Source organism: Podarcis bocagei, assembly GCF_964188305.1.
Source record: "Podarcis bocagei genome assembly, chromosome: 6".
In the NCBI taxonomy this organism is placed as follows: domain Eukaryota; kingdom Metazoa; phylum Chordata; class Lepidosauria; order Squamata; family Lacertidae; genus Podarcis; species Podarcis bocagei.
Genome location: NC_138130.1, coordinates 80,598,124 through 80,624,073, shown reverse-complemented (window position 1 = coordinate 80,624,073; position 25,950 = coordinate 80,598,124). Strand labels below are relative to the sequence as shown.

Genomic DNA, 25,950 nt, shown 5'->3' with positions numbered 1-25,950 from the left:
GTAACTAAAGAAAAAGAATGCCGGGAACTTCGGCCACACTTCGTGTCTAGTTTTGTCCCTGAGGCTGCTGTCTAGTATGTACAGTAGATCTTTCCGAGTATCTATTGCAGAATATGCATTTACTATTCTGTTTAGATACAGTATGTGTGTTTTCCTCATAAGAGAATGTGCCCTGCTAATTCACTGTGTTTTAAAAATTTGCTTATACTTATTATGGATTTTTTTAAAAAAAAATCTTGACTGGGGGGACTTGGATCATGGTGTAGGGTTGCCCTATTTCAAAAAGCGAAAATATGGACAGAAAGGTTGTTTAGCTTTTTTTGGCAAAGTTGTTGAGTTTTTTCTGGGGGGAGGGGAATGAAATTTTTGAGCTATTTTTAAGGGAAATCACCAAAAATGACACTAACTTCATGCATTGCCATACGTCTGGATTTCCCCCGACATTTCAGCGATTTCTGCCCGGTCACTGTTTCCGATGGCCAATTGCCAGCTATGTCCGGGAAATTCCGGACGTATAGCAACCCTAATCTGGTGCCTATTAGGACCAGTAGGGCTGAATACAGGGTGACCAACAGCAGGTGTAGCCTGAGCTAGTTCTAGTTCCGCCAATTCTAGTTCCGCCTCCATCCTCCTCGCTGCAGAATTCTACAAGGGCAGCACTAAGACTAAAGTTGGGGTGGTGGTGGTGATGATATGACAGCTAGTGATGCTCCTGAACTGCCTATAAGAAGGCCAGCGGATGAGGGCTGACTGTAGTCAGACTGATGTTGGTGGGGTGGTACCTCATTTGTCCTAACAGACCTGCCTCCACTGGTCTTGAACCAGGAAAACCCAAGTTCAAATTCCCACTCAGCTACTGAAGCTCATTGAATGGCCTTGGCAAGTCACTAGTTCTCAGTGTGGTGGAGCCAGTGTGGTGTAGTGGTTAAGAGCGGTAGTCACGTAATCTGGGGAACCGGGTTCGTGTCTCCGCTCCTCCACATGCAGCTGCTGGGTGACCTTGGGCCAGTCACACTTCTTTGAAGTCTCTCAGCCTCACTCACCTCACAGAGTGTTTGTTGTGGGGGAGGAAGGGAAAGGAGAATATTAGCCGCTTTGAGACTCCTTAAAGGGAGTGAAAGGCGGGATATCAAATCCAAACTCCTCCTCCTCCTCTTCTTCTTCTTCTTCTTCTTCTTCTTCTTCTTCTTCTTCTCAACTCTACTTGGTTGGGTTGTCATGAAGAGAAATTTCAGGAAAGTGGTTCACAAGGGACCACAAGAGTCATCTAGTCCAAACCCCTCAGTACAGGAATCTTTCACCCATGACCTAGAGATTAAGAGTCTCATGCTTTACCGACTGAGCTATCCCAGGTGTAGAATAGTTCATTTTTAGGATAAAATGGTCCTGCAGCATGTACACTGCCCTGAGGTCCCTGGAAGAAGGGTGAGATGGTATCGCGGGCTGTGTGTTAGCTTGTGAATGCTGCTCAATGTCCTCTGGGAACAGAAATTACTTCAACATGGATGATTAACATGGATAAAAAAATGGAGGCCCCTGGTGATGATCTGAGGGGTTCATGATTTATTATTGCGCATTCTTCAAGAGAATGTTCTGACATATTAAAACTGAATAGGCTCCAGCAGTCTCTGTGTGATTGCGCCAGATGGTAGTTTGAGGCTGAAGCTGATGAATGTAGTCTGGCTTTTGGAAGGTGGTACGAGCTGTATTTAGCAATGGGCAATGGGAGAAGGTAGCAGGAGTCTTGTGAAAACAGCCATCTGGTGCATTGTCTTGATGCTGAGAGAGAATAAAGGGAGACAGTGAAGTGGAAGTGAGTGAAAATGCTGAGTTCTAACTGATAGAGGAGGCAAAATACGATGTTAAGTGTGCACACTTACCTGGGAGTAGGCCCCATTGATCTTGCAGGGGCTTCATTCTGAATAGGCATTGTAAACTGGATTGTGTATTTCTTTTAGATAGTGCATGTCAAGAGCTGTTTGGCAAACATGTAGCTTCTAGTCCATTGTTCCATTCACATACCAGTTTCTGTTGTTTCTGAATTAAACTGTAAAAAGAGCCCAGGCTAATGTCGAGAGCACTTGATAAATGTGAAAAATAAAACTATGAGCACGGTATCTCATTACAGACAAAAGACACCGAAGGGCAAGGTTCTGGATACACTGGTATCTTTCACTCTTAGACATTCAATCATTGTGTATGGTGGAACTGTCTCATTTCTGCTATAAGGTCAACATTCATATCTCCTAAAAGTTTGAATGAAAATACTAGACAACTGGCAATAGTGAGGTTTAACTACGAGTGATGTATAGTTATAGTGGCATGAATCTACAGTACACGTTGCGACAGCAAGAATCCCTTCAGAACCAAAATAGACACTTGGGTGCTAAGTATTAGTAAAACTGTGGTTAAGTATTCACTGTTTCTCTGCAAAGGAGGAGGATATGGATGAGAGCCAGAACAGGTGGAAAACTTTTGTCCCAGCAGAGAAGCGGTTGTGGGAGCAGGAACCTCTTCTGAACGGCAGTAAGACTTTTGCAGTTTAGTTAAGTATCTGTAAAATAGCAATGCTTGAGTGCCCACAGTATCTTTCCAAGAGAGGAGAATATGGAGAAAAGCAGAACGTGCCCACGTCCCCGTGATCTCTCATTGGCCAAACCCCTGTGATCTTTTAGTGGCACCAGCCATCATTGGCACCAAGCAGCAGTAGAGCCTCCTAAGATCATTTATTTCAATAGGCACTAAACTCTGCCTAAAATTTTAGCTTTATGCAAACCAGTCAAAACTCTACTGCAAAGGGCCAGAAGATGGTGCCAGAGTAATGCTATCAAACTTAACATAGCCAAGCTATTGAAAATCACATATTTATTTAATTCTTTTAATTGTGAATACTGCATTGGGAGTAACCCTGATCACCCATGCCATTTTCTTTCTTGATAAAATCTACCCTTTCCTTTACAGATGTTTTAAAGGGAAGGGACTTATTTTACTTAAGTTAATTTTTGGGGTGTGTGTGTGAGAGAGAAAGGCAGACAGAGACTTGATGGATAACTATAACTATAACATTAGAATCTCAGATACATTAAATTAAATGCAAAAGAGAATATATCCATAATACTTTTTAACCTGACCTTCAACTCAAACACATTTCCTTCTGATACATAAATTTTTTTATATATATCTACCATAGCTTTTACTTTGTGATGGAGTAAATGGGCAGTTTCTGGTCATTAGTTACCACTTTTCCATGCAGTAAATTCCATACATAGTTTGCATTGTGGCAAGAAGTCTTCTTTTATCTGTCCTGAATCAATTTAAGTGCTAGTATTATTCATAATTTTATTATTTATACCCCACCCATCTGGCTGGGTTTCCCCAGCCACTCTTATAATAAAAATTCACTTTATACTATGCATAATTTTTTAAGCCTATTTCATGCCATTAACATTATAGGAGGTGCCTCTGAGAATAAACAGAGTAGCCCTTCCTCATCACCAAACAGCATAATCAACACACACATTGAGATTAGTTGGAAATAAATAAGGGCATTAAATACAAATTCTATGCAAGTCTTAAGCCCCAGGACCTGGCTAGGGCCTTTTTTGTTTTCCTTTTCCTTTTCTCTTGTCTTTTGTTGTCCATTAGTTTATTGCAGTACTTTTTTCCCAAGAAAAGTAGGTGCTGGAACTCAACATGAAGTTGTTACAGTAAGTTGCCGGGTGACTCGGGACAGCCCTGAATGAACAGATGCCGGTTTGACAACAGTCGCATTCACCATCCATGGAGGTGCTAAAAACAGCAGCAAGCTGTCTCCCTAGCTGGTTTGGAGGTTGCCCCTGGTTCTGGTGCAAATAAATGCGCCCCTGCTGCCCTCATTCTCTTAGATTCAACAGGATGGCTAGGGCATTTTGGAAGGGCCTTTGCACAAACTCATGTGCTTGCAACGGTAGAGCTTAAAGCCCTCCGCTGCTGCTACACGGGAGGTGGATTGAAGAAGAGGAAATATGAATTGTTCCTGCCCCGTAGCTTGACCAAGAGCAGCTAGGTGGAGTCATAGATCTGAAAAAAGTGTAGAATCACATATGCTGGCCAGCTTCCATATTGACTTGAAAATGTTTGTTTTGGGTTTCTTGGAAGTATGTAAAGTCAAGAAGTGGGTGGAGGAATGCTGGACTCCTGTGTGCTTCAGCTGGGGGGGGGGGAGCACTAGTTTCTTGTAGCATAATAAAGACAAGTGGGAAGCCATCTTTATGAAGTGTTATATGTGTGTAAGTGGGGAGGAGTTGCCACAACGCCCTTTTCTTTTCCTAGCATTCTTACACTAACTGTGGCATGTAGGCTTTGCACTAGGTGTTAAAATTTTCTCCCTGCCCTTAAAGTGTGATGGGGTCTAGGAAAGGAGGTAGAAAGGAAGGAGCTAAAAGGAATTGTTGGACAGCTGGCTACTCGTTCTCATGCCATCTATTTGTGTTCTGGGAGGAACGGATACTTTTTGACCCTTGGGATATAATTTTGATATCTGATCAAACTGAACACAGGCAGTCAAGTACCTTATCTATTATTTACATCAAATGGAAGAGAGTGACGTTTGCTATTGCTAATGGCAATGGACCCTGTGAAATGCCTCCGTGCGGTCTAATAAAAAAAATAGTGCTGCAGTGCCATTTAGAAAGATGGTGATGAAATTTATGGACAATGTTTTTGCTCCACAAGAAAAGGTAACCATTGTTTACAAACTATGAAGTGCTATAGAACTAAGCAACTAGTATAACGTTGGTTACTTTGTATGCAGTGGTTTTGTTGTAAACCATAATCTGTGTTTAGAATACTCACAGACAATTATAGGGATTTATTGGTAAAGTGTGTGTGTTGGTTAAAGCTAAATGATGACTAGCTTTGAGAAGTGGCAGTAATATATTATACAGTAGTGTGGATGACCTAAGTTCATGCATACTGTTATTTTCCCTAGGTGATACAGATGGTTCACAAATGCAAAACAATACCTTTCGTCTCTAGGAAGCAAGCAAGGCAACATCCATATCACAGGCAATTAACTTGGCTCTGCCTCTTCTACAAAACTATCTCACCCGTGTTTATGACAAGCATATCCCACCATTAATCTGATTAAAGAGACACTGAATGTGCTGATCAAGGTGAGGTAAGACTTAAACTCCTTGTTGTGGATTTATGATGTTTGTTTTTGCAATTTAAACATACAACTGGCTTATTGTATAATTTGCATTGCCATATTTTTTCACATCTGACACATAATAAGCTTTCTGGTTTAAACAGACATGCATTCTTACTTGGTACTGTCCTAAGATTTCTATCCAAGTGCATTTTTTGGTGATCTGAAAATTTACACAGGAGCCTGAAATAACCATCAGGTGTTTATGGAGAGAGGAGTGTGTGTGGTACTACGCCTAAGTAGTTGTCATTCTAGTGTTACAGTCTATAGAAAAAAACATTTGTTCTAAAGCAAATTATGTTTGGATTTACCAGTATCTTGTCTGTTGTGGGCTGGGGGTGTACCCCCTGATTTCCATTATGTGTTCTTTTGACAGCTTTCACTAGCCTGGTGCCCTCCAGATGTTTTGGACCACAACTCACATCAATCCTGACCATTGGGCCTTCCTGACTGGGGCTCATGGGAGTTGTAGTCTATAACATTTGGATGGCAGCAGGTTGGTGAAGCCTGAACTAGCTAATATCCAAAACAGATTTTATTGATTTATTTAGGTAGGCATTTATTTATTTAGGTAGGCCAAACAACATTAATGGGTGGGCAGGATTGTAGACTTAACAACTGCCTGATGTCGCGTGTGACATTTCCCCTTTCTCACACAGTTTGAAATCAAGCTGCAAAGCCCACACGGCTTTGCAGATGCTGATAACCAGCTGATCGCTGTGCTTGCAAAGGCTTTGCAAGAGCTGCCATGATGCATGGTGCTTCCAGAAACACCAGGCTTTGCAGATACTGCTAATTCCCTCTGTATGTATGTAAATGCACTGAGATAAGTACCATAGCTGTCAACTTACAGATTTGAAAATAAGGGACCAGCAGCCTTGAAAATAAGGGACCAGCAGCCAAAATAAGGGACCTGCAGCCTCACCTGTTCCAAGCACTCCAGTCTTCCTGTCCTCCTGCAGTCTGGTCAAACTCATGCTGGTAGCTTCGAGAACACTGTCCAACCAACTTTGTAACCAGAGGTTCAACTGAATAGAGTCTGAATCACATGTACCACAAGGCCTATGCAGCCTCAACTTAAGATGGCTCCCCGGCCTGGCTTTGCACTGCAAAGTTTGCAGCAGCACGTGCAACAAAATGGCATCCAGCATTCAAAATCCCCCTCAGCTTGCATTAACTAGACACACACACGCAGCCTCCCCCCTCCCACGAGATCTCCTTTTCTTTTCCCCCACCATGTGCTCCCGCTCCAGACAGACCTTTTCGCCGGCAAGGGTGAGTGGGCCGTTGATAACGTATCTATCTGATTCCGATCTGAGCACTCAGCACAGGTATATTCAACTTCTGAGCCCCTCTGAGCCAAAGGCAGAAAGCCCAGCCAGCAGCCAAACGAAGCCTCAAGGAAAACCACCATCACCTCTCCGCTGGGAAGCGCTGAGCAAAGGCGAGTCCCCAGGGAACGCAGCCAATTTGATCAGCACAAGGCATGCAAGCTCCACCCCCCAGTCGTTCTAAGATTTCTTATTGGGTGAGCAACACAGCCAAGCAACACAGTTGGAGCCTCCCTCCTCCCTGGCCGGCAGGGAGGGAGGGAGAGGAGCTGCTTCCTTTGAAATTTAAGGGACATCGTTTAAGGGACATTTAAGGGACATCCATCAATAAGGGACAGCAGCGGGACATGGCGCTGGAATAAGGGACTGTCCCTTCAAATAAGGGACTTGACAGCTATGAAGTACAAGTCACTTTTTGTTCATCAAGCATTCCACTGGAATCAATTTACTGCTTCTGAGCTTAAAATATTTGGCAAGCGAATGGGTGGTGCCACAGGTTTCTTGAATGGTACCAGTAGAACTGAACAACCCCCCTAAAAATGAATTCCATGACTTTTTGCTCATTTTGATCTCTTCCAGAATTATTGGGTTTCATGGTTCCATTCTATGGCTTTCTGTTTTGCTTTGTGCCAGAGATGCCTACAGTATTTCCTATTTTTCACTCCTTTGCCTAACATGTTCTTAAAACACATTATGCGGGGGAAGGGGCAGATTCCAGGAAGCCACACACAGAGCCTCTGAATATCTACATATTCTTAAGCAAATATTAACTGCTTTTACGTTATATTTTCAGAGTAATTTAGATGCAAGGTCCTGTGATATGGAAAGATAATGTGAAAAATAGGAATAGATTTCTTACTGATTAGTAATGGGTTATAAATTCCTAAACCTGTAGTATAATTCTCCAAACTGGATTGGCAACATAATAAAAGGCTCTGCAATGTAAATAAAATAGGAAAATAAACCTGGTCAGACCATGTAACGTCACACCAAGCTTCATTTGTTCAAGATGAGAAGGGAAAAAAACACGTTCATCAAGATTTGAAGTGAACAAGAGCTAGGTTTGACTTTCCTGCTATGTTCATTATTGGATCACATCTTGTTTCTTTGGTCTGTATAATACGCTGTATGAATATGAAGTGAATACTTAGTATTCCTTAATGTGTAGACCATGTAAGTTAAATGACATTTTGGACATACTTTAACTAGGAACTTTGTATTAATGGCCATGCTTTTGGCACCTCAACACTGCGATGTTTAAGTGACTCATGACTGAGGAGTTTTTCAAGGCAGGTATCAGTGCACTTATAAACATTTGTTTCATTTATAGATCTTCTTCATTTGTGAAGTTTTTATCAGCTGTGAGGGTTTTGAAGCATCATAGTTCACTTTATTTGAACGGGGTGCACTCATTAGCAAGTCAAAAATTGTAATCTCATGTAACAATCTCCCTTCCCGTGGGGCGATCTCAAGACAATGTCAGACCATGGTTTCTTTAAACTAGCCATAGTTTATCGTTACATGCAACTGTGGCCAGTCACTCGATTATGAAGTTACCGTAGAGCAATCTACATAAAGCCTATTCTGGGATTTATATAGGACTAAACTACTCATTGCAATGATAGATAATATCTGTACCTTGTATTACAGTATATATAATTCATTCGTATTGTTTAAAATATGGCATTTCACTAAATGCTTCACACTACATTAGCTTTTACAGTTGCATGCTATGTTTCTGGGTAGACCTGTCAGCAACTAGTGAAGCCTGACAAACAACATAACAAGTTATAAAGGTCTCCCCCTCCCCTTAATTAAATCCATGGTTTCCCTAAATGAATATGATTATTAACAACAGCTTGTGAAACAATGCAAAACACAACTTTAAAAAGAATGGTATATCTTTTGTTCAGTGAGGGAGTAGATCTGGAAGTGAACTGCACTCCTCTGCTAGTTGGAACATAGCCTATTTGGAAACTGCCTGTCAAATCATGGAATGCTTGCTAAATGAGGACGCTACATGTGCTGACAGCTTCAAGGAACTAAGCAAGGAGCAGTTCCAGCAAGTTTAGTGTTTAATTTGTTTACGCTTATTCTGTTGTATATACAAGAACCCCTGACTCCAGAGTTTCCATTGTGTTTCTGTTGCTGTCACAACCAACTGATCAGATCAGCACATATGTACAGTACTACATTATGCAATGATACATTGGACAGTTCTTCCAATGAAGGGATTTAGTAAGTGGAGACTCTCAGTGATCAGCATTGGGAGCTGTGCTTTTTTAAACTTTCTCATAAACAATCTAGAGCAGGGTTTCTCCAAACTTGGATCACCAGCTGTTTTTGGTCTACAACTCCCACCATCCCTAGCTAGCAGGACCAGTGATGGGAACTGTAGTCCAAAAACAGCTAGAGACCCAAGTTTGGGAAATCCTGATCTAGAGTAAGAGGGGTGAGCACGGAGGTAGGCAAGTTTATTGATGATGCTAAATTGTTCAGGGTGGTTAAAAGTAAAAGGGACTGTGAAGAGCTCCAAAAAGACCTTTCCCACTGAGTGAGTTGCCAGTAAAGTTATGTAAGCTGGGGGGAAATATATTTTTAAAATTTTTTATTTCATATCTGCGGGAAGTGAAGTTACGGGGAACCAGGCAGAGGGCCTTCTCAGTAGTGGTGCCCACCCTGTGGAATGCCCTCCCATCAGATGTCAAGGAAATAAACAACTATCTGACTTTTAGAAGACATTAAAGGCAGCCCTGTTTAGGGAAGTTTTTAATGTTTGGTGTTTTATTGTGTTTTTAACATTCTGTTGGGAGCCACCCAGAGCAGCAGGGGAAACCCAGTCAGATGGGCGGGGTATAAATAATATATATTATTACTATTACTATTATTTATTATCAGATCTGAACTGGTGCTAACTGACCAGCAATGAGACCTTGGCTAATTTGGTGAAGAAGTTGATGCAGTGTACAGCAGCTGTTAAAGAGATGAATTCCATCGTTCAGCCCGGACACTGAGATCCAGCACCGAGGGCCTTCTGGCGGTTCCCTCATTGTGAGAAGTGAGGTTACAGGGAACCGGACAGAGGGCCTTCTTGGTAGTGGCACCCGCCCTGTGGAACACCCTCCCATCAGATGTCAAGGAAATAAGCAGCTATCTTACTTTTAAAAGTCATCTGAAGGCAGCCCTGTTTAGGGAAGTTTTTAATATTTAATGCTGTATTGTTTTTAACACTCGATTGGGAGCTGCCCAGAGTGGCTGGGGAAACTCAGCCAGATGGGCGAGGTATAAATAATAAAAAATTATTATTATTATTATTCTGTCTTGGGGACCATTAATAAAGGGATTGAAAAGAAAGCCACCATTATAGAATGTATGGTGGGGCCACATCTGGAATATTGTGTACAGTTTTAGTCACCTCGCCTCAAAAAAGATATTGTAGAGTTGGGAAAGGTTCAGGAACGGGCAGCGAAAATGATTGAGGGGATGGAGAAGCTCCCCTAATTAGGAAAGGTTACAGTCTTGGGTTTTTAGCTTAAAGAAAGGGCAAGTAAAAGGTGGCATGACAGAAGGGTCATGCATGGCGTTGGAGGGACTGGAAGAGAGAAAAGGATTTATCTCTGTCTCATAATACTGGAACTTGTTTGAATCCAATGAAACTGAATGTTGAAAGATTCAGGACCGGCAAAAGAAAGCACACATGGAATTCACTTCCACAAGTAGTAATGGCCACCAACTTGGATGGCTTTGAAGGATGACAGGGAAAATTCATAAAGGAAAAGACAGTCCATGACTACTAACCCTGAAGCCCATGTTCAGCCTCCACTGGCAGAAGCACTATGCTTCTGAATACCAGTTGCTGGAAGGGGCAGGAGGGAAGCTACATTCCCACAAGCATTGAGTTGGCGACTGTGAGAACAGGGTGCTAGACTAGATGGAAATAAATAACTCAAAACTCACAGACCTATTGTGAAGATAAGGTGAAATTTAAACGTAGCATTGGGTCAATACTTCATTGTGCTTAGAGCAGGTCTATTTGAGTCATTGGAACTTAAGTTAATCATGACTGAATTAAGTGTCATTGATTTCAATAGGCGCCATTCAGTTACAGTGTTTGATCTACACAGTGGACTTCTGCTTAGACAAACAGGAGTTACCATCCTTTGCTTTCCCCTGCAAAATCCTACAGATCCTAAAATCTGCTCTGTAGGGATGGAGGATCTTTAAGAGCAGACAGCCAGGTGGGCTGTGGGGGACAGGAGAGAAAGGGGAAGTCCTGTTGTGTCCATGGCTGTGACATTGGATTTCAGCCACTGGATCTACTGTAGTCAATGCTGAGTGTGGATCCAACTCATCAGGATTGCTGTAAAACTTTTTAGTTAGTATTGCACGTGCGGGGGGGGGGGGATAAAAATCTGCAAAACTTGAACTGGTGGCTTACTTCTTTTTTCTTTTTCTTTTGGCAGAGTTGTAAGAGCATCAGTAGAATTATGTTAGCCGGTCAGTATCATGTGTGGTTCAAATATGTAAGTGAAAACTAAATCCAAGCTTATATCTGTCCACTGCCTACAGGTATAATGAACAAAGTAATAGAATGAAGACACTAGGTGCTATTTCAATCTCAGAAAACCAAGTCTGAATGTTATTAAAGATTTTATGGAGGGTAATACTTTATTATATTGTGATCAGATACTGCTAAGATGAGACCACATGCCCCTTAATTATTATTGTTGTTGTTGTTGTTGTTGTTGTTGTTGTTGTTGTTGTTGTTGTTGTAGCATTAGGTATTCTATTGTCACACTAATTAGTATCTAAGAATCCATTAATGAAACAACTGGATTTTCCATTTCCCAACCTGTAAATGATTAATTGGCATTTTTCTTCTTAGCAGTAGGACAGATGGTCTAATCTCTTCACAGGAGAAAAAAAAATGAGGAAAGAGGCCCTAGTATGGAAATGCCAAATGAAGTATGGCAATGAATCAGTAATAATGTTGATAATAAACTGATGGTGATGAAGCGAAATGATTTTATTTTTTAAAAAAGATGCTTCATCAGTGTTAGTTCAGGCCATACAATATAAGATTTATATAATCTTGCACAGTACATTTGTTAGAATCATGGGAAACTACATGCTGACTATTTGCATAATAAAATCAGGAAATTCTGCTGCACTCTTCATTTAATTTTTTGAAAAATAATAAAGAAACAAAAGATAGACACAAGCTGTGTGATATTAGATCTCAGAGTACTGTATAGAGAACATTCATACTTATAATAATGTTTTGTTTTGGATTTTGCTTGATACAATTCCAATATGAGGAATGCAAGGTTGGGATATAAATGCAATAAATAAATAAATAAATTATATAATAACAGAGAAACCAGTCCTTGCACATACTCACACTCTTGTTATGTATTTCTATTGTATATAGGACATAAGATCCCAGAGGACCCTCTTCAAGATATTCTGAATTATTTATAAGTATGTGTTGGGCAGAGATTTAGACATACTGGGTGAAATTAAATGTCATTAGCATAAATCATCGGGATTGTAAGATTGACCCAAAAGCACTGTAAGCATCAGCCATCATTAATGCACCATATAAAGGATGTCTAGAGGGGTTCTAAAAGCCACCAGCCCCAGTTCAAATATATGGGGGGAGTAAAGGGATGTAGTGTAAATTATCAATTTTAGTGCTAGTTTTTGATTTTGGAAAAAAAATTCTAGAGAGGTTGAAGGTGCAGTTATGTTTATGGGCTCCTTTGGGAGGAAGGCTGGGATATAAATTTAATAAATAAAATAAAAAACAATTATTATTTTGGAAATCTACTTTCTGTTCTATGGGCATACTGTAGCAATGCTTGTGATGAAAAATAATCTGCAGTCATGTGGAAACATATCTCAAAGCATAGGTTGAAATACCAGTTTTCACTTACAAACAGCTCCAATGAAGCCCAAATGAGAAATGCCAGATTTAAAAGCAAACCCAAAGTCTTGAATACCTTTGTGTCCTAAAGACAAGTGGAATTTCATTGTGTGTGTGTTTAAGTGTAATTAGTAGCTTTTTGGTTGGGTAGAGTCTATACTGGCCGACAACTGACTGAAATCTATATACAGTGGTACCTCGGGTTAAGTACTTAATTCGTTCCGGAGGTCTGTTCTTAACCTGAAACTTCTTAACCTGAAGCACCACTTTAGCTAATGGGGCCTCCCGCTGCTGCCGTGCCGCCAGAGCACGATTTCTGTTCTCATCCTGAAGCAAAGTTCTTAACCTGAAGCACTATTTTTGGGTTACCGGAGTCTGTAACCTGAAGCATATGTAACCCAAGGTACCACTGTACTAGTCCAAAAAAGGTAGGCGACCCTTGGCTTTGAAGCATTGCCTGCTGGAAGGTGTAGTTTGATAGGCAGAAGCTGGACAGGAAGGACAGGAAGTGGGAAGAAAGGAAAATTGCCCAGGCATAGGCAGGGTTACAGAGCTCTGCAGTAGTTGTCATACAAGTTTTAGCTGTGCCGATAAAGCTTGTTGAAACTTACCATCTGTGCTTCGGTTAACTGACACAAGATCTTGCCTAAGGGCATCTTGAGAGTTTGTTGACTATGCAGGAAGGCAGATGAAGAAATGACTAACAAAATGGGGAAACAGAACCCGTACATTTTAATGAGCTTTTGAACAATGCAGCCTGTTAACTGTGTTATTTTAAGTTCTGTAATGTAGGGGCTACATGAATTCCCTGCCTACTGCAGTACATGCATATAAAATGAATATTAAATTTACTTGAAATTGGGCTTAAAGCACTGTAGCATTGCAGGCAAGCTTTTATATGCAAATATAAGATCTTGATTCTGTTCGCCACAATGCCTTTGCAGATAAAGAACCTGATGTTGGAGACTGATCCAGTAACAGAAATGAGAAGCTTATGCTTTCAATAAATACCTTGCATTTTAAAATGTAGTATATTTTTCTATGCATGTATTTAATTTAAACTACAGTCTACAACATCTAACTGTTCTTCATATTAATAAGGCTTATGTGGTTTAATTTTGCTTAGGAGATAAATTGTAAGATCATTCCAACCTTAATTTTTACATCTGAATAAAGTGTGTTAATGTGGATGTGAAAATAAAACCCACATGACACCAGTTGTTGGGCACGAAAGTCTGATACATAAAGGGGATGCAATACTGTTCATAGTTAGGATTTAAATAGCATAACCTTGTATCTTTGCAGCCCCTAGATATTTTTAAGCAACTAACAGTGTAATCTCAATGAGTTCTGGGGGCTTTTTCCCAAGTAAGTATATACTGTATAGGATGGCAGCCTAAGTTTTGTGTTTAACAAGATTGTTAAAATGCACTCCTGTCTCAGTGTCGCATAGTTGCTTTCTGTTACAGTTCTCTTATTTCTGCATCTACAAATGCACTTGCTCAGTTATGTTGTAACAGTTAAAAGTGTCGATACTTTTTGCACAAGCCTCATCTCGAAATAAGCAACAGCACATTATAAACAAACTTTATAGTGTCTGTATTTACTCACATAGTTTTCTTCTACAGATTATTGAAATGTTATTTAATTTCAGAATGTAACATTTTCTTTGCTCTGTCTGTTTGTGGACTATTAGTGAAGTGAAGTGAGAAACACTGTCTGAAACAGGAATTACAGTAGTAGTCTGTTTAAACCATGTTTTCACTCTGTGCAGAGGACTTGATGAGTTCACCTTTAGTAAAACTTTCCAGTTGTCTATAAGCCTTTGTTAGCTTTAATGATTTTGCTATACCTCCTCCCCTGGGCTGTTTGACTTTTGAAAGGAGGGACTTTGTAGTAATTCTACACCTGTTTTTGCCCACGCCTATCCACTTGTTAAACTTACCAAACAAGTGCTGGGCTAAGCATGAGAACATCAAAAATGGTTGGTGACTGTTTTCTATTAGTAAAACAGATCTCACCCATTTGAAGCTCAGCTCTCTTATCTGTTTGCACTCTTTTGCTTTTACACTTGGGGCAGCTTCAGAAACATCTGTACTATAATGGCAATTGATGACAATAACCTGCACTCTAGGACTGAGTGTAAACTGAATTCATACCGAAATGATTATAAGGCAAGACGGAGTAGTCTACCAACAGAACTCCTCCTAGGAAATAACAATAAAGGAAGGCATCAAAGAAATATTAGGAACTTAGAACCGATCCATCCAAGACGCCCTAAGAAAAGACCTTCTATCTTTCCAGGTAGGACATGTCAGCAAATTACTGCTGCTCATTCCTAATATGTTTCTTTGTGTTTGAGGAAATTATGAAGTTAAAGAACCTTTAAACAAAATACTAGTCTGCTGCAGGTCCAAAAATGTGTAACATTAGCAAATATGATAACACACTATAATAGCATAAGTAGGTTCCCCTCATTATTTTGAAAATGAAAAATAGAATTTTGGCTTCATATACTATGTCTTTCGCATGTAAAGCTTAAAAAAGAGTTCAGGGTGCTCTGTTGTTTGTGGCTGAGCAAGAACATCCAGATTCTAGTTTTTTAATTGTTGCAGTGTCTTTTTTGAAGTGTAAGTTCTTCTTCTATCAAGTCTGGACTTCTTACTTATTCACAAATTAACACAAATGCATGCTTTAAATTCCTGCTCTGCAGTGAAGCTAAAAAATGTTTGCAGTAAATGATTTAGTTTAACCTTCAAGTGGATGAAGTATCTAAGCATGCCAACAGTGGGTTTAAATTAACAAAGGCAACGTGAGTAATAATATTAGTTTAAAATAATAAGGGACTTAAGACATAAGTGATTTTTGACTAGTTGAAGTATGCAATGCATTGTGTAGAAAGAAAGCTGGGATTTTTAATCAGGAGGCTCCAAAACACTGTTAAGATTTATTTATTTTTTTGTGGATCTCCCCCCCTGCCCCGGTCAATTAATGAAATACGTTTCCTCTATTAAAACGGAAACAAAATTAATTTATTTCACAAAATTATGTGTTTAAGTGGCAAGCTATGACATCTCTGTCAGGCTTATTAAAATAAAGCCACCCCCTGGTGTTTTAAGCTGATGCCAGTGTGATCTTTAGAAGACACTGAATAAGGGACAAATAATATTTTGAAAACCGCAAAAAGGCCTGATAAGAAACTCTAACATTTCTAGCAATTTGACACTTCTGGCTTAAATTACTGAGATATACAGAGATCTCATTTCCTATGTTTCCTAACACAGAGACTCCTTTAAATACTGGGCTAAACTTAAGTATGACAAACAGTCCTCACCCTTACTCTTACAGTACTTCAGGTGAGCTGATTTGGGTGTGCCCCATTTCTCTAAAACTTCCTAACCCCTGAATCAGCTTGTCTTAAGGGCAGTGCTGACAATCTGCCACATTCTAAGTACAGTTCTGTTTCTAAATGCATTTTTCTTCCTTTCTTGTAAAATATATGTCTGTTTGCTTTCTTCCCCTCTCCCGCCCCAGCTTCACCTTCTCCTCTATGCCTGTTACTTCAACCGTATTGTCCTGCCCAGTCTTCCATTCTGGGTAGAAATGAACATACCGGTACATGGAAGGGTGGTGGAACTGGGGTTGTGCCTCCTGACTCAGGGCCTATCCTCACTTCCTCTTGTTGCATCTAGGAATGTAAGAAGGCATCGTTTCCCATTCTCCCCTGCGTTCATCACACACAGCACTGTTTCTGTGCCACTGCAGTTTATCTTCCGCCAAAACCCAGTTAAGGCCACAATCCTTGGCAGTACGCCCCATTGAACAGGGTAGGCCATACTTCCCAGTAGACATTCATAGGATTGTGCTATAAGTTGTGTTTCATTTGATAGCTGAATTTAAAAGGGTAGCGCTGTGGGTTAAACCACAGAACCTAGGGCTTGCCGATCAGAAGGTCGGCGGTTCGAATCCCCGCGACGGGGTGAGTTCCCGTTGCTCATTCCCAGCTTTTGCCAACCTAGCAGTTCAAAAGCATGTCAAAGTGCAAGTAGATAAATAGGTACCGCTCTGGCGGGAAGGTAAACGCGTTTCTGTGCGCTGCTCTAGTTCGCCAGAAGCGGCTTAGTCATGCTGGCCACATGACCCAGAAGCTGTATGCCGGCTCCCTCGGCCAATAAAGCGAGATGAGCGCCACAACCCCAGAGTCGTCCGCAACTGGACCTAATGGTCAGGGGTCCCTTTACCCTTTACCTTTTATATCATTTTTTATTATTATCTCTTCATGGTCCCCAATAAAATTCCACCATAATATTATGCCCACTCTTGAATATGTTTTTGGAAATGGCAGGAAGACGCTTTGCCCTCTGTCAGATACAAGGACTTAGTTCCTAAGGGACGTTAACTTAGGAAAGTTTCCAGAAGGAATTTTTCCTGTTCCATTCCTCCCTTATGCAGCCTCCTGAAAAGCCTCACTGGAGGGATGGGGGCTGTCCTGAACAATGTGAGGTGGGGTGGAGGGGGCTCTTGGAGAAGTGGGAATTGCTCAAAATGGAAGTAAAATAACTTTTCCAAAGTTTTTTCCGAGAGGTTGAAATCCTATATCTATTGCCCAGTGTGTCATTGAAACTTTAACAAGCTCATATTTTGTTTCCCTTTCTAATTAAAAATTATACATTTTAGACAGAAGTTTATTCTTATTTTGTAAAAGTTCTTTGTCGAATTGTGAGCTTTGGTCCAAAAAAACCCATTAGTTTTATCTAATTTAAACATATTATGTATCTGCTGGTATTGTAGCCAATCCGTAACTTGGCTCCTTAAGTTTTCCATTGGTTTCAGTTTTGGTCTCCTCCTGTAAATTCCAGCAGTTCCCTGTAAGCTGCCCATTGTCTATCTGTATTAACTCTCTTAATTGTAATTGCTTCAATAGAAGATAGCCATAAAAGAAGATAGCCATAAAATGTAGCTGATGGTGTGGTCGCCAGGATATTTGGTTGTCCCCTAGTTTGTTTTGTATTTCTTGTGTTGATATGGGTTTGTTGTTTTTGTAGAATTCTGCTAAGCAATACAGTGGTGCCTCGCAAGACGAAATTAATCCGTTCCGCGAGTCTCTTTGTCTAGCAGTTTTTTCGTCTTGCGAAGCAACCCTATTAGCGGCTTAGCGGATTAGCGCTATTAGCGGTTTAGCGGCTATTAAAGGCTTAGCGGATTAGAGGCTAAAAGGCTATTAGCGGTTTAGCGGCTTAGAAAAAGGGGGGGAAGCGGGGGCAAAATCGGAACACTCGCAAGACGTTTTCGTGTTGCAAAGCAAGCCCATAGGGAAAATCGTCTTGCGGGTTTTCCGTCTTGCAAGGCATTCGTCTTGTGGGGCACCACTGTATAGGCCTTTGGCTTGCCGCTTCTTTCCAGTGGATTTTTATATTTCTCCCAGACTCTATACACATTGTTCCTAAGAATCTTCCCATATCAAAGACATGCATGCCAGCCAAATTTTAAATCAAGCCTTGGATTATGAGCTCTTTATAGTGTGGGGGGGGCATTGTTATCTTGGAAGATGTTCAGTAGGGCCAGTTCTGGGGTGACTTCCAGTACCTGTTTAGTTATTTTGCTTATTTCTTGTATGACGGTTGCTTATTTCTTGTTTGACTGTTGTCCAGAAGAGTTGGGTTTTGGGGCATTCCCACCATATCTGGAGGTATGTGCCTGTGGAGGTGCAGCCTCTCCAGCATTTTGGTAAGGTTCCTGGAGGTATCAGCACCAGTTTCTGTGGTGTTAGATACCATCTGTAGGTGAGTTTCAGAGTGAGTTATTTTCTTTTTGCTGATATGGATTTAAAGGGAGGTTTAGACCATGTTCTAGTCCACTGGGTGGGGTTAATTTCATAGCCTATGTTATCCTCCCATTGTTTTTTGATTGCCTCAAGGGGATTTGTGGGGCTTTGGAGCAGTGTTTTGTATATTGTGGATACCATCCCCTTACTATGTCCCGTTGTTGTTAGGAGAAGGTTTTGAGAGGTGGTCAAGGGCCTAGTGGCTGTTGCTTTTACTACTGGATTATTTAAGAAGGCATGTAGCTGATGGTGTGGTCGCAAGGGTATTTGGTTGTCCCCTAGTTTGTTTTGTATTTCTTGTGTTGATATAGGTTTGTTGTTTTTGTAGAATTCTGCTAGGCGATATAGGCCTTTGGCTTGCCAGGTTTTTATCTGGAGATTTTGTGCTGTATGGTGGAATAGTGGATAGTGAGCCAAGGGGATTAGTGGGGATGATCCATTCTTTTAACCAAAACAAACAAGCTGCTTCATAAAACAATTGCAGATATGGCAGGGCAAAGCCTCCTTTTTCTTTTGCACCTATCATAATTTTGTATTTAATTATTGGCTTTTCTCCCTGCCTGATAAACTTAGAGATATCTTTTTTTCCATTCTTTGAAGCATCTTGAATTATTTACAATTGGAATTGATTGGAATGAAAACAGTAACCTAGGGAGTAAGTTCATTTTAATGGCTGAAATTCTCCCTAACAGGGAGAGTTTCATTCTCCCCCATATCTCCAACTCTGAGGTTTTAGTATTTAAGTTTCCAAAATTCAATTTACGTTTTAGATTTTACATATCACATGCCTTCCAACATGTCTCGATGAAAACCAGGGATGCCATCTTCCAGGCTCGCATGAGTCTCACAACCTGCACGAAATTGTAGCCCCGGAAAAAGTACTTTGGGGTTCAAGATCGTGATACAAAATTGAGGCAGCCAAAATGGCCACTGTGCTCTTGTGGGCTCTTGTGGGAAATATGGAATGGCTCAGATTTATCAGGGCAATTGAGGGGTATGATATTATTATTATTATTATTATTATTATTATTATTATTATTATTATTATTATTATTTTATTACAATGTATATACCACCATTCATCTGAGAATCACAGGGCAGTTTACAGTCCGCTCCTTGCCCTACAATGGAGCAGTTCCTGCTAGAATGAAACTTCTGACCCCTTTGCTGAACCTTTGACAAAGCCTGTAGATTTTAAAGGCCTCTACAGTGGTACCTCGGTTTAAGAACAGCCCTGTTTATGAACTATTGGATTTATGAACTCCGCAAAACCAGAACTAGTGTCCCGGTTTGAGAACTTTACCTTGGTCTAGCAATTGAATCTGAATGGTGGAAGGGCACCAGCGGCGGGAGGCCTCATTAGGGAAAGCGCGCCTTGGTTTAAGAATGGTTTCAGTTTAAGAACGGACTTCCGGAACGGATTAAGTTCGTAAACCGAGGTACCACTGTAGAGGCCTTTAAAATCTACAGGCTTTGATGGGAATGATTAAGGGCTTTATTTATTTATTTTCAATACTGCCATTCTGTATCATTTACAGAACATGAAACACCTCTAGCTATTCCACAGGCTTGTCCAGGCAGCTGTTTTTAAGGGGACAGATGCTCATCCTACACACATGCATTCCTCTCTAATCGCCATATGCTGGTGACTATCTTACTCTGGTCCCCCACCTGGCCCTACCTATCTTATCTTATCTGCCTATCTTATCTTATCTGTAGGTAGCCTCAACTGTGGGCAGTTCCTGCAGTAAATAGGGCCCTCAAAAAAAAGAAGAAGAAGAGAGAGCCTGCATTTTGAAAGCATCCCCACTTTAGCATGTAAGCATCGGACTGAGAATTTGGAAAGCTGCATTGTTAACGCATGCTAAATATCAGAAGGACGCGATTATCAGAAATGCATATCTAAAACTATAGAGATTAAAAAGATCTGAAGGTTTTCAGCTTTTCCAAATACAACGTATGCCATCTTTACTAATAAAAGCCCAGGATATGGTCACCCATTTGCCTGGGCATCTGCACCAATCCTAACATCTCTCCCGTCCTACACTCCTAAAATACAGTGGTACCTCAGGTTAAGTACTTAATTCGTTCCGGATGTCCGTTCTTAACCTGAAACTGTTCTTAACCTGAAGCACCACTTTAGCTAATGGGGCCTCCTGCTGCTGCCGCGCTGCCGGAGCACGATTTCTGTTCTCATCCTGAAGCAAAGTTCTTAACCTGAAGCACTATTTCTGGGTTAGCAGAACCTGAAGCGTATGTAACCTGAAGCGTATGTAACCTGAAGCGTATGTAACCCGAGGTACCACTGTATACCAAGGGAGCTTGGATAGGCAGCAACCAATGATGCTGTGGTGTGATTCCAAGCCACAGAAGTTATGATGGCCTTAAGATACAATCTATATGCCTAGGAAAATCTTGATTATAATCCTCATGGTATTACCCTACTTCAGTAAACAGGTGAAGGATTAAATATTTGAATGTTCCCTCTGATTTAATAACTCTTGGCACATGGAAGTCTTGGACTTAGATGGCTAGATTAGAATTCTTACTACTGACATGGCATCTTTCTGTGGGCAGAACGTTATTGACACAGGAGAGCATTGAATTATGTGGTTTCTTTCCACACACATCCTGAAATAGTACAGTACCACATGATATTTCTACTGTCCTAAATTTAGGGAGAGTAAGAACCCCTCGAGACTAGAAAGGAAAACAGGTACCCTCTGGGTGACTTGAAGGTCATTTTACTTGCCAGGCAATTTAACATCAGAAGAATCCTCCTGCATTAAATTTAGGGTATTTAGTCCAGCATCCTGTTTCTGGAAACAGCCATTCAAATAATCCAGAGAAGCTCAATGAGGGCATCAGCCCTGCCCTAATAAAAATAATTAATAATAATTTTTTTTTAGTTCCCCACCCATCTGACTGGGGTGCCCCAGCCACCCTGGGCAGCTTCCAGCATATACAAAAATATAATAAAACATTAAACATTAAAAACTTGCCCTATTTCCAGCCCTACCCAATACAGATTAGTGCGAGTTCTGAACAAGGATAATAGAAGCTGGTTGGCTAATTTATCCATGCGCCTAACTTCCCTAACCTGTGTATCTGAAGAAGTGTGCATGCACACGAAAGCTCATACCAAGAACTAACTTAGTTGGTCTTTAAGGTGCTACTGGAAGGAATTTTTTTATTTCCCTAACCTTGAGACTCAAGTCTTCCCACATAAGATAGGGGTGTGAACTCTCAGGGCTCCATGTGGCAGGATAGCCCTTTAAAGCCAAATTTCACAGGTGGGTGTGGTTGCCCTCCTGTCAATCACATGATGGATTGGTGGGTTTCCTCCAGCCTGTGTCAAAAAAAACACCTGTTTGGCTTTCCGAGTCTCTCCATACTTCCCCTTTAAACCCACAATGCTCTAGGAGTTTGAAGTTTTGTTCTATGGAGAAAGTAACATGGAAACCTGCAAACATCAAAGAGAAAAGTCATTCATTCAGTTCAATTGAAGTTTTTTATCCCCAGACTTCAGCTGAACTGAATTAAAACCACACAAAGTCTGTCAGTTTAACTGAGGTGCAGTCTTCTAGCCAAAGTGGCCGAGAAGCACTTTGGTAAAATAATTGTTCACACACTGCTATATATGCTGCTACTCACCCAAATTATAAGGGAGGAGGAGGAAACATGTTTGTTTAAAATATTCCTTTCTTCTTTTTCGTTCAGTGTAATTTTAAAGATTACAAATAGAATTGCAGAACAGGACAGGTGATGATGTGTAATGTCAGCAGGCTCTCTTGTTAACAGTCTCACTTCCGGTTTAGCAAGTGCTCAGTGATGTTTTTATGTAATGTTAAGTAACAGCCATATTATGTAATAGTGACCAATCTGCATTGTCAAGTTAGCCTTTGGCAAAAAGGAAGGAAGAAACAAAATATATCGCTAATAGAAGGATTATATGTTCAGTCTTGTTTGTTTAATTTTAGATTTCTTACCTGCTCTTCATTATTAAGACCCTAAACTATATAGGTCTCATGTCGAAGGCCAGGGTAAAAGAGATGTGTCTTTAGGTAATTAGGTACCAGATGTTCATATTTGGGGAGGCAATTGTGCAGCTTTGGGTGCCACAGAAAAATGCCCTCTCCTAGGCTGCCATCTGCCAAACTTTTGAAGGCCGTGGAACTACCACCTCGTCTGCTGAAATTAACATCAATGAGGGGTTATGGGGAAGGAGACAGCTTTTCAGAAATTTTGAGACTATCTTGTTTAAGGCTTTAAACATTAATGTGAGCACCATTAATTTGGTCTGCAAATGACCTGCCAGCTGTTTTAAAACAGGGGTCATGTCAATTCTAAATGGAACCAGTTACTAATCTGGCTGGTGCATTTTGGACTTGGTAAAGTTAGGAGTTGTCTTCAAGGGCAGCACCATAGTGCATTGAAGCTATCCATTCTGCAACACACCAGAGCATAGAGTGCAATGCCAAGGTTTTCTCTGTCAAAAAGAAGCTGTAGATAGCGAACCAGCGGTAGCTGGAAAAAGGCACTCCTAGCTTCTCATGCCATCTGAGCCTCTAATGGATCCATGAGTTACCACAATCTGTGGACCTGTTCCTTCCAGAGTAGTACAAACCTTGCCCAGAACAAGCCGACTCCTCAGCTCTCAGAACTGCACTTTAGTTTTTCATTACACATTTTGTACTTCTGGTTTTTTTCTTCTTTAAAATAAAAAGGTGTTAGTTAAGCCAGTTGATTTTAAACAATGCAGCCCTAATAATTTACTGGCCTGCTGTTGGCTTTTGTAGCCAGCCAAAAGGTTTGTAAAACATTAGAGAAGGATTTAAATATGTGGAGGTGGCATTTTAAATTAATTTGCAAGGAGCCCTCAGTGCACATAGGGTTGCTTTGAATCGGATCTAGAAATCTGCCTCCTCGCACTCTCTGAATTTGTACATCATGCCTGGTCATGTTTGCTAATCGTAAAAGGAAAAAGAGGTTCAGCCCTGCCCTGTATGACAGATTTAGAAATCTAGAAAATAGAAACAGAACCTCCTGTTTCCTTGTTTTCAGAGTGACGAAATCAGATATAAATGTTTGAGATAATACATTGTACTGAGCATGTGGCTGTTTCAGCTTAAGCTTTACATTTTCATTTGGGAACAGTGGACATTATTTATTTAGTTAGTTCATATTTGGCAATAATATTTATACACTACTCAATCAACAGAAACTTCTAAGCCATTCACATAAAAGCATAATAATAATAATGGTAATAATAAATTTTATTATTTATACCCTGTCCATCTGGCTGGGTTCATTAAAGATACTACTAAAAAGATCAAATGTTAAAAATCTAGATGACATTTATCTCATATGTGTGTGTGTGTGTGTATATATATATATATAATCTCAACAGTTTTAAAACAACCTATGTAATAAAAATTCCATGTTCCAGCTGCATGTCTGGGGAAGATTGCCTATACAAACAAGTATTTAGCAGGCTTGGAAAACAGTTCAGCAAAAATCCTGGCCTAATATTAATGGGCAGAGAGTTGCAGAGCGGAGCTTCTGCTATACTGCAAGTCTTGATTCCTTGCAAATGTGAAATAGACATTATGAGGTACATGCAAAAATGTCAGTTCCACAGACTGAAGTGGTCAAGGGGGCAGATATGGAGTAAAGGGACATGGGATCCTGAAACTAGTGTAGGACCCACTATGCAGGCAGCTGTTTTGCCCTCCCTTCCTGCATTTTGAAGATGCAAAATTCAAGGTGTGTGAGCCAAACTCTGGTACGTGTTTCTTTTTTCATAAACGTTCATGTTTTGAGTCAGCTTGGGCAATGAACGGAAGGAAGTGCCTTCCTAGCTGCTACCTATTGCTTTTCACACTGAACATCACTGGTATGCCTGACTCCCCCTACAAGAACTGAGGCTGCTGAACAGACTGTTGGCCTGGGTATTGTTTAGAGAAGTTTATGTTGGGGGAGAGTTGTTGCTGTTATTGATAGTATTTTTTTTTTTGATCCTTATTTTGGATCTTATTATTTATGTGGAATTATAATGAGGGTGGTATTCAAAATTTAATAAATAATAATTTGGTTGTGTACTTTTTGGTGCTTATTTATTGTTTATGACTGCTTTTGCTATGTTTGTGATTATGTATTTTTCCATGTTGTATGCTGCCTTGAGCATCGTTTTAACTATGGAAAGGTAGCATACAAATAAAATTATGTATGTATAAAGAGAAAGCAAAATAAAAGCAGCCACTTCAGTTCCATGCCTTGATGTTGACACAGTTCGCAGCCTAGACTACTGTAAATCATTCACCCCTATTTTCCTGCTGTTGATTTGATTAGCTTTTAATGCCACTGTGCTGCCTCCAAGTGGCATATTTCTTACAAACAAATGGTACAATATTATTATTATTATTATTATTATTAATAATAATAGTAATAATAGTAATAATAGTAATAATAATAATATACAGAACTCTACAGGGTCTGCATTTAAACATTAAAAATAACAGTTATTGCAAGTACATAGATTTTTACACAGTGTTTCTGTTTCTCCTGTGGCCATAGCAAGTATCCATAATTTGATTCAGGGTTGTAAAAGTGGTTGAGTTTCTTTTCACTGTGCTTATGGGTGGAAAGTTATCTGCGCCTGGGTAAGTAACTACTTAATTTAGGTAACACTGCACATTTGCATTTCAAGTGGCAATGCTTGAATACTGAAAATTCAGGCCACGTGGTTCATGCTTAGCTTAGCTTAGCTTGCCTTGTTAGTGTTTGGGGTGTTATGCACTACTGTCCACGGGAATTTTTCCAAGAGGGGCAAAGTGAAGGCTTGAAATGAATGAATGAATGAATATGCATATATAACTAGCATCAGAGAACAGGCCTACCTTTACTGGTTGACCTAGTGACTGTGTGATGGTGGGCTTGAGTAAACCCAGCTCCAATAAACTTCTTCTCCTGTTTGTCCTTCGGTTGTTTCTCAGTAGATAGACCTGCTGTCTATCTGCATTCGGACAATGTTTTTCACATTCTCTGCTGAAACCCTAAATTCTTTCGCCAGCTCCTTTCACTCCCTCCAGCCTTAGTTAATTGCATTGCTCACTGCATCTCCCTCCCCTCTCCAAAAAGCAAATAACCCAATGGATTACATTTCAGGGTTGAAATGCACTGCTCTGTTGTAAAATTTCATTTCACATAGTCAACATGAACACAAACTCTAGTTCTTGCATCTTGTTTGCAATGTTTTCTGCCTCTCCTATAGTTTCTCCCCTTTGTAATTGGTCTTCAGCTTTCCAGTATAAAATCACTGTTGAGAAAAACTGGCCAACAGTCAACAGCACTGTGGCCAACCAGATTTGGAGTGTGTACATGGCATGAATATGTTCTGTTCTAAAAGCTTCTTCCATTCTAAAAGCATTCGAAAAGCTTATTCTTCAAATTCTTTTTTAAACCAAAAAATTCTAATTTTGTGTATGTGCCCTTGCTTTGCTAGTGCCCCAAACATGGGCTTAGCCTGCCTGTCAGGTAACCCAGCACTGTTCACTTAGCTAGTGAAAAGCATCTTGCAAGATACTTGACAAGGTAGCAAGGCTGTAACTTGGGTAACAGCAGGATGTTACACCAGTGTACAAACAGAAAATGAAAAAACACCAAGACAGAGAACAGAGAG

The 25,950-nt window shown here is 40.4% G+C and overlaps 1 protein-coding gene and 1 long non-coding RNA gene across 6 annotated transcripts in view; one reads left to right on the top strand and one right to left on the bottom strand.

Moving 5' to 3' along the window:
• Positions 1–25,950, top strand: part of FRY (FRY microtubule binding protein) — a 189,903-nt gene that overhangs the window by 12,612 nt on the left and 151,341 nt on the right. For 2 of the 5 annotated variants that reach the window (XM_081197841.1, XM_081197839.1), the window contains exon 1: positions 14,411–14,749. The exons of 1 other annotated variant lie outside the window; for it this stretch is intronic. In XM_081197841.1, coding sequence (XP_081053967.1) covers positions 14,548–14,749 — 202 coding nt within the window. In that variant the 5' untranslated portion in view covers positions 14,411–14,547. Of the gene's footprint in view, positions 1–4,969; positions 5,159–14,409; positions 14,750–25,950 lie in introns of those variants that run through there. 2 more of the 5 variants (XM_081197845.1, XM_081197840.1) reach the window with 2 other exon arrangements.
• Positions 1,541–22,135, bottom strand: LOC308589166. Its single transcript, XR_014009120.1, has 3 exons — positions 21,924–22,135; positions 1,881–2,047; positions 1,541–1,779 (listed from the first exon to the last, which is right to left on the bottom strand). It is a non-coding gene; the product is annotated as an uncharacterized lncRNA (long non-coding RNA).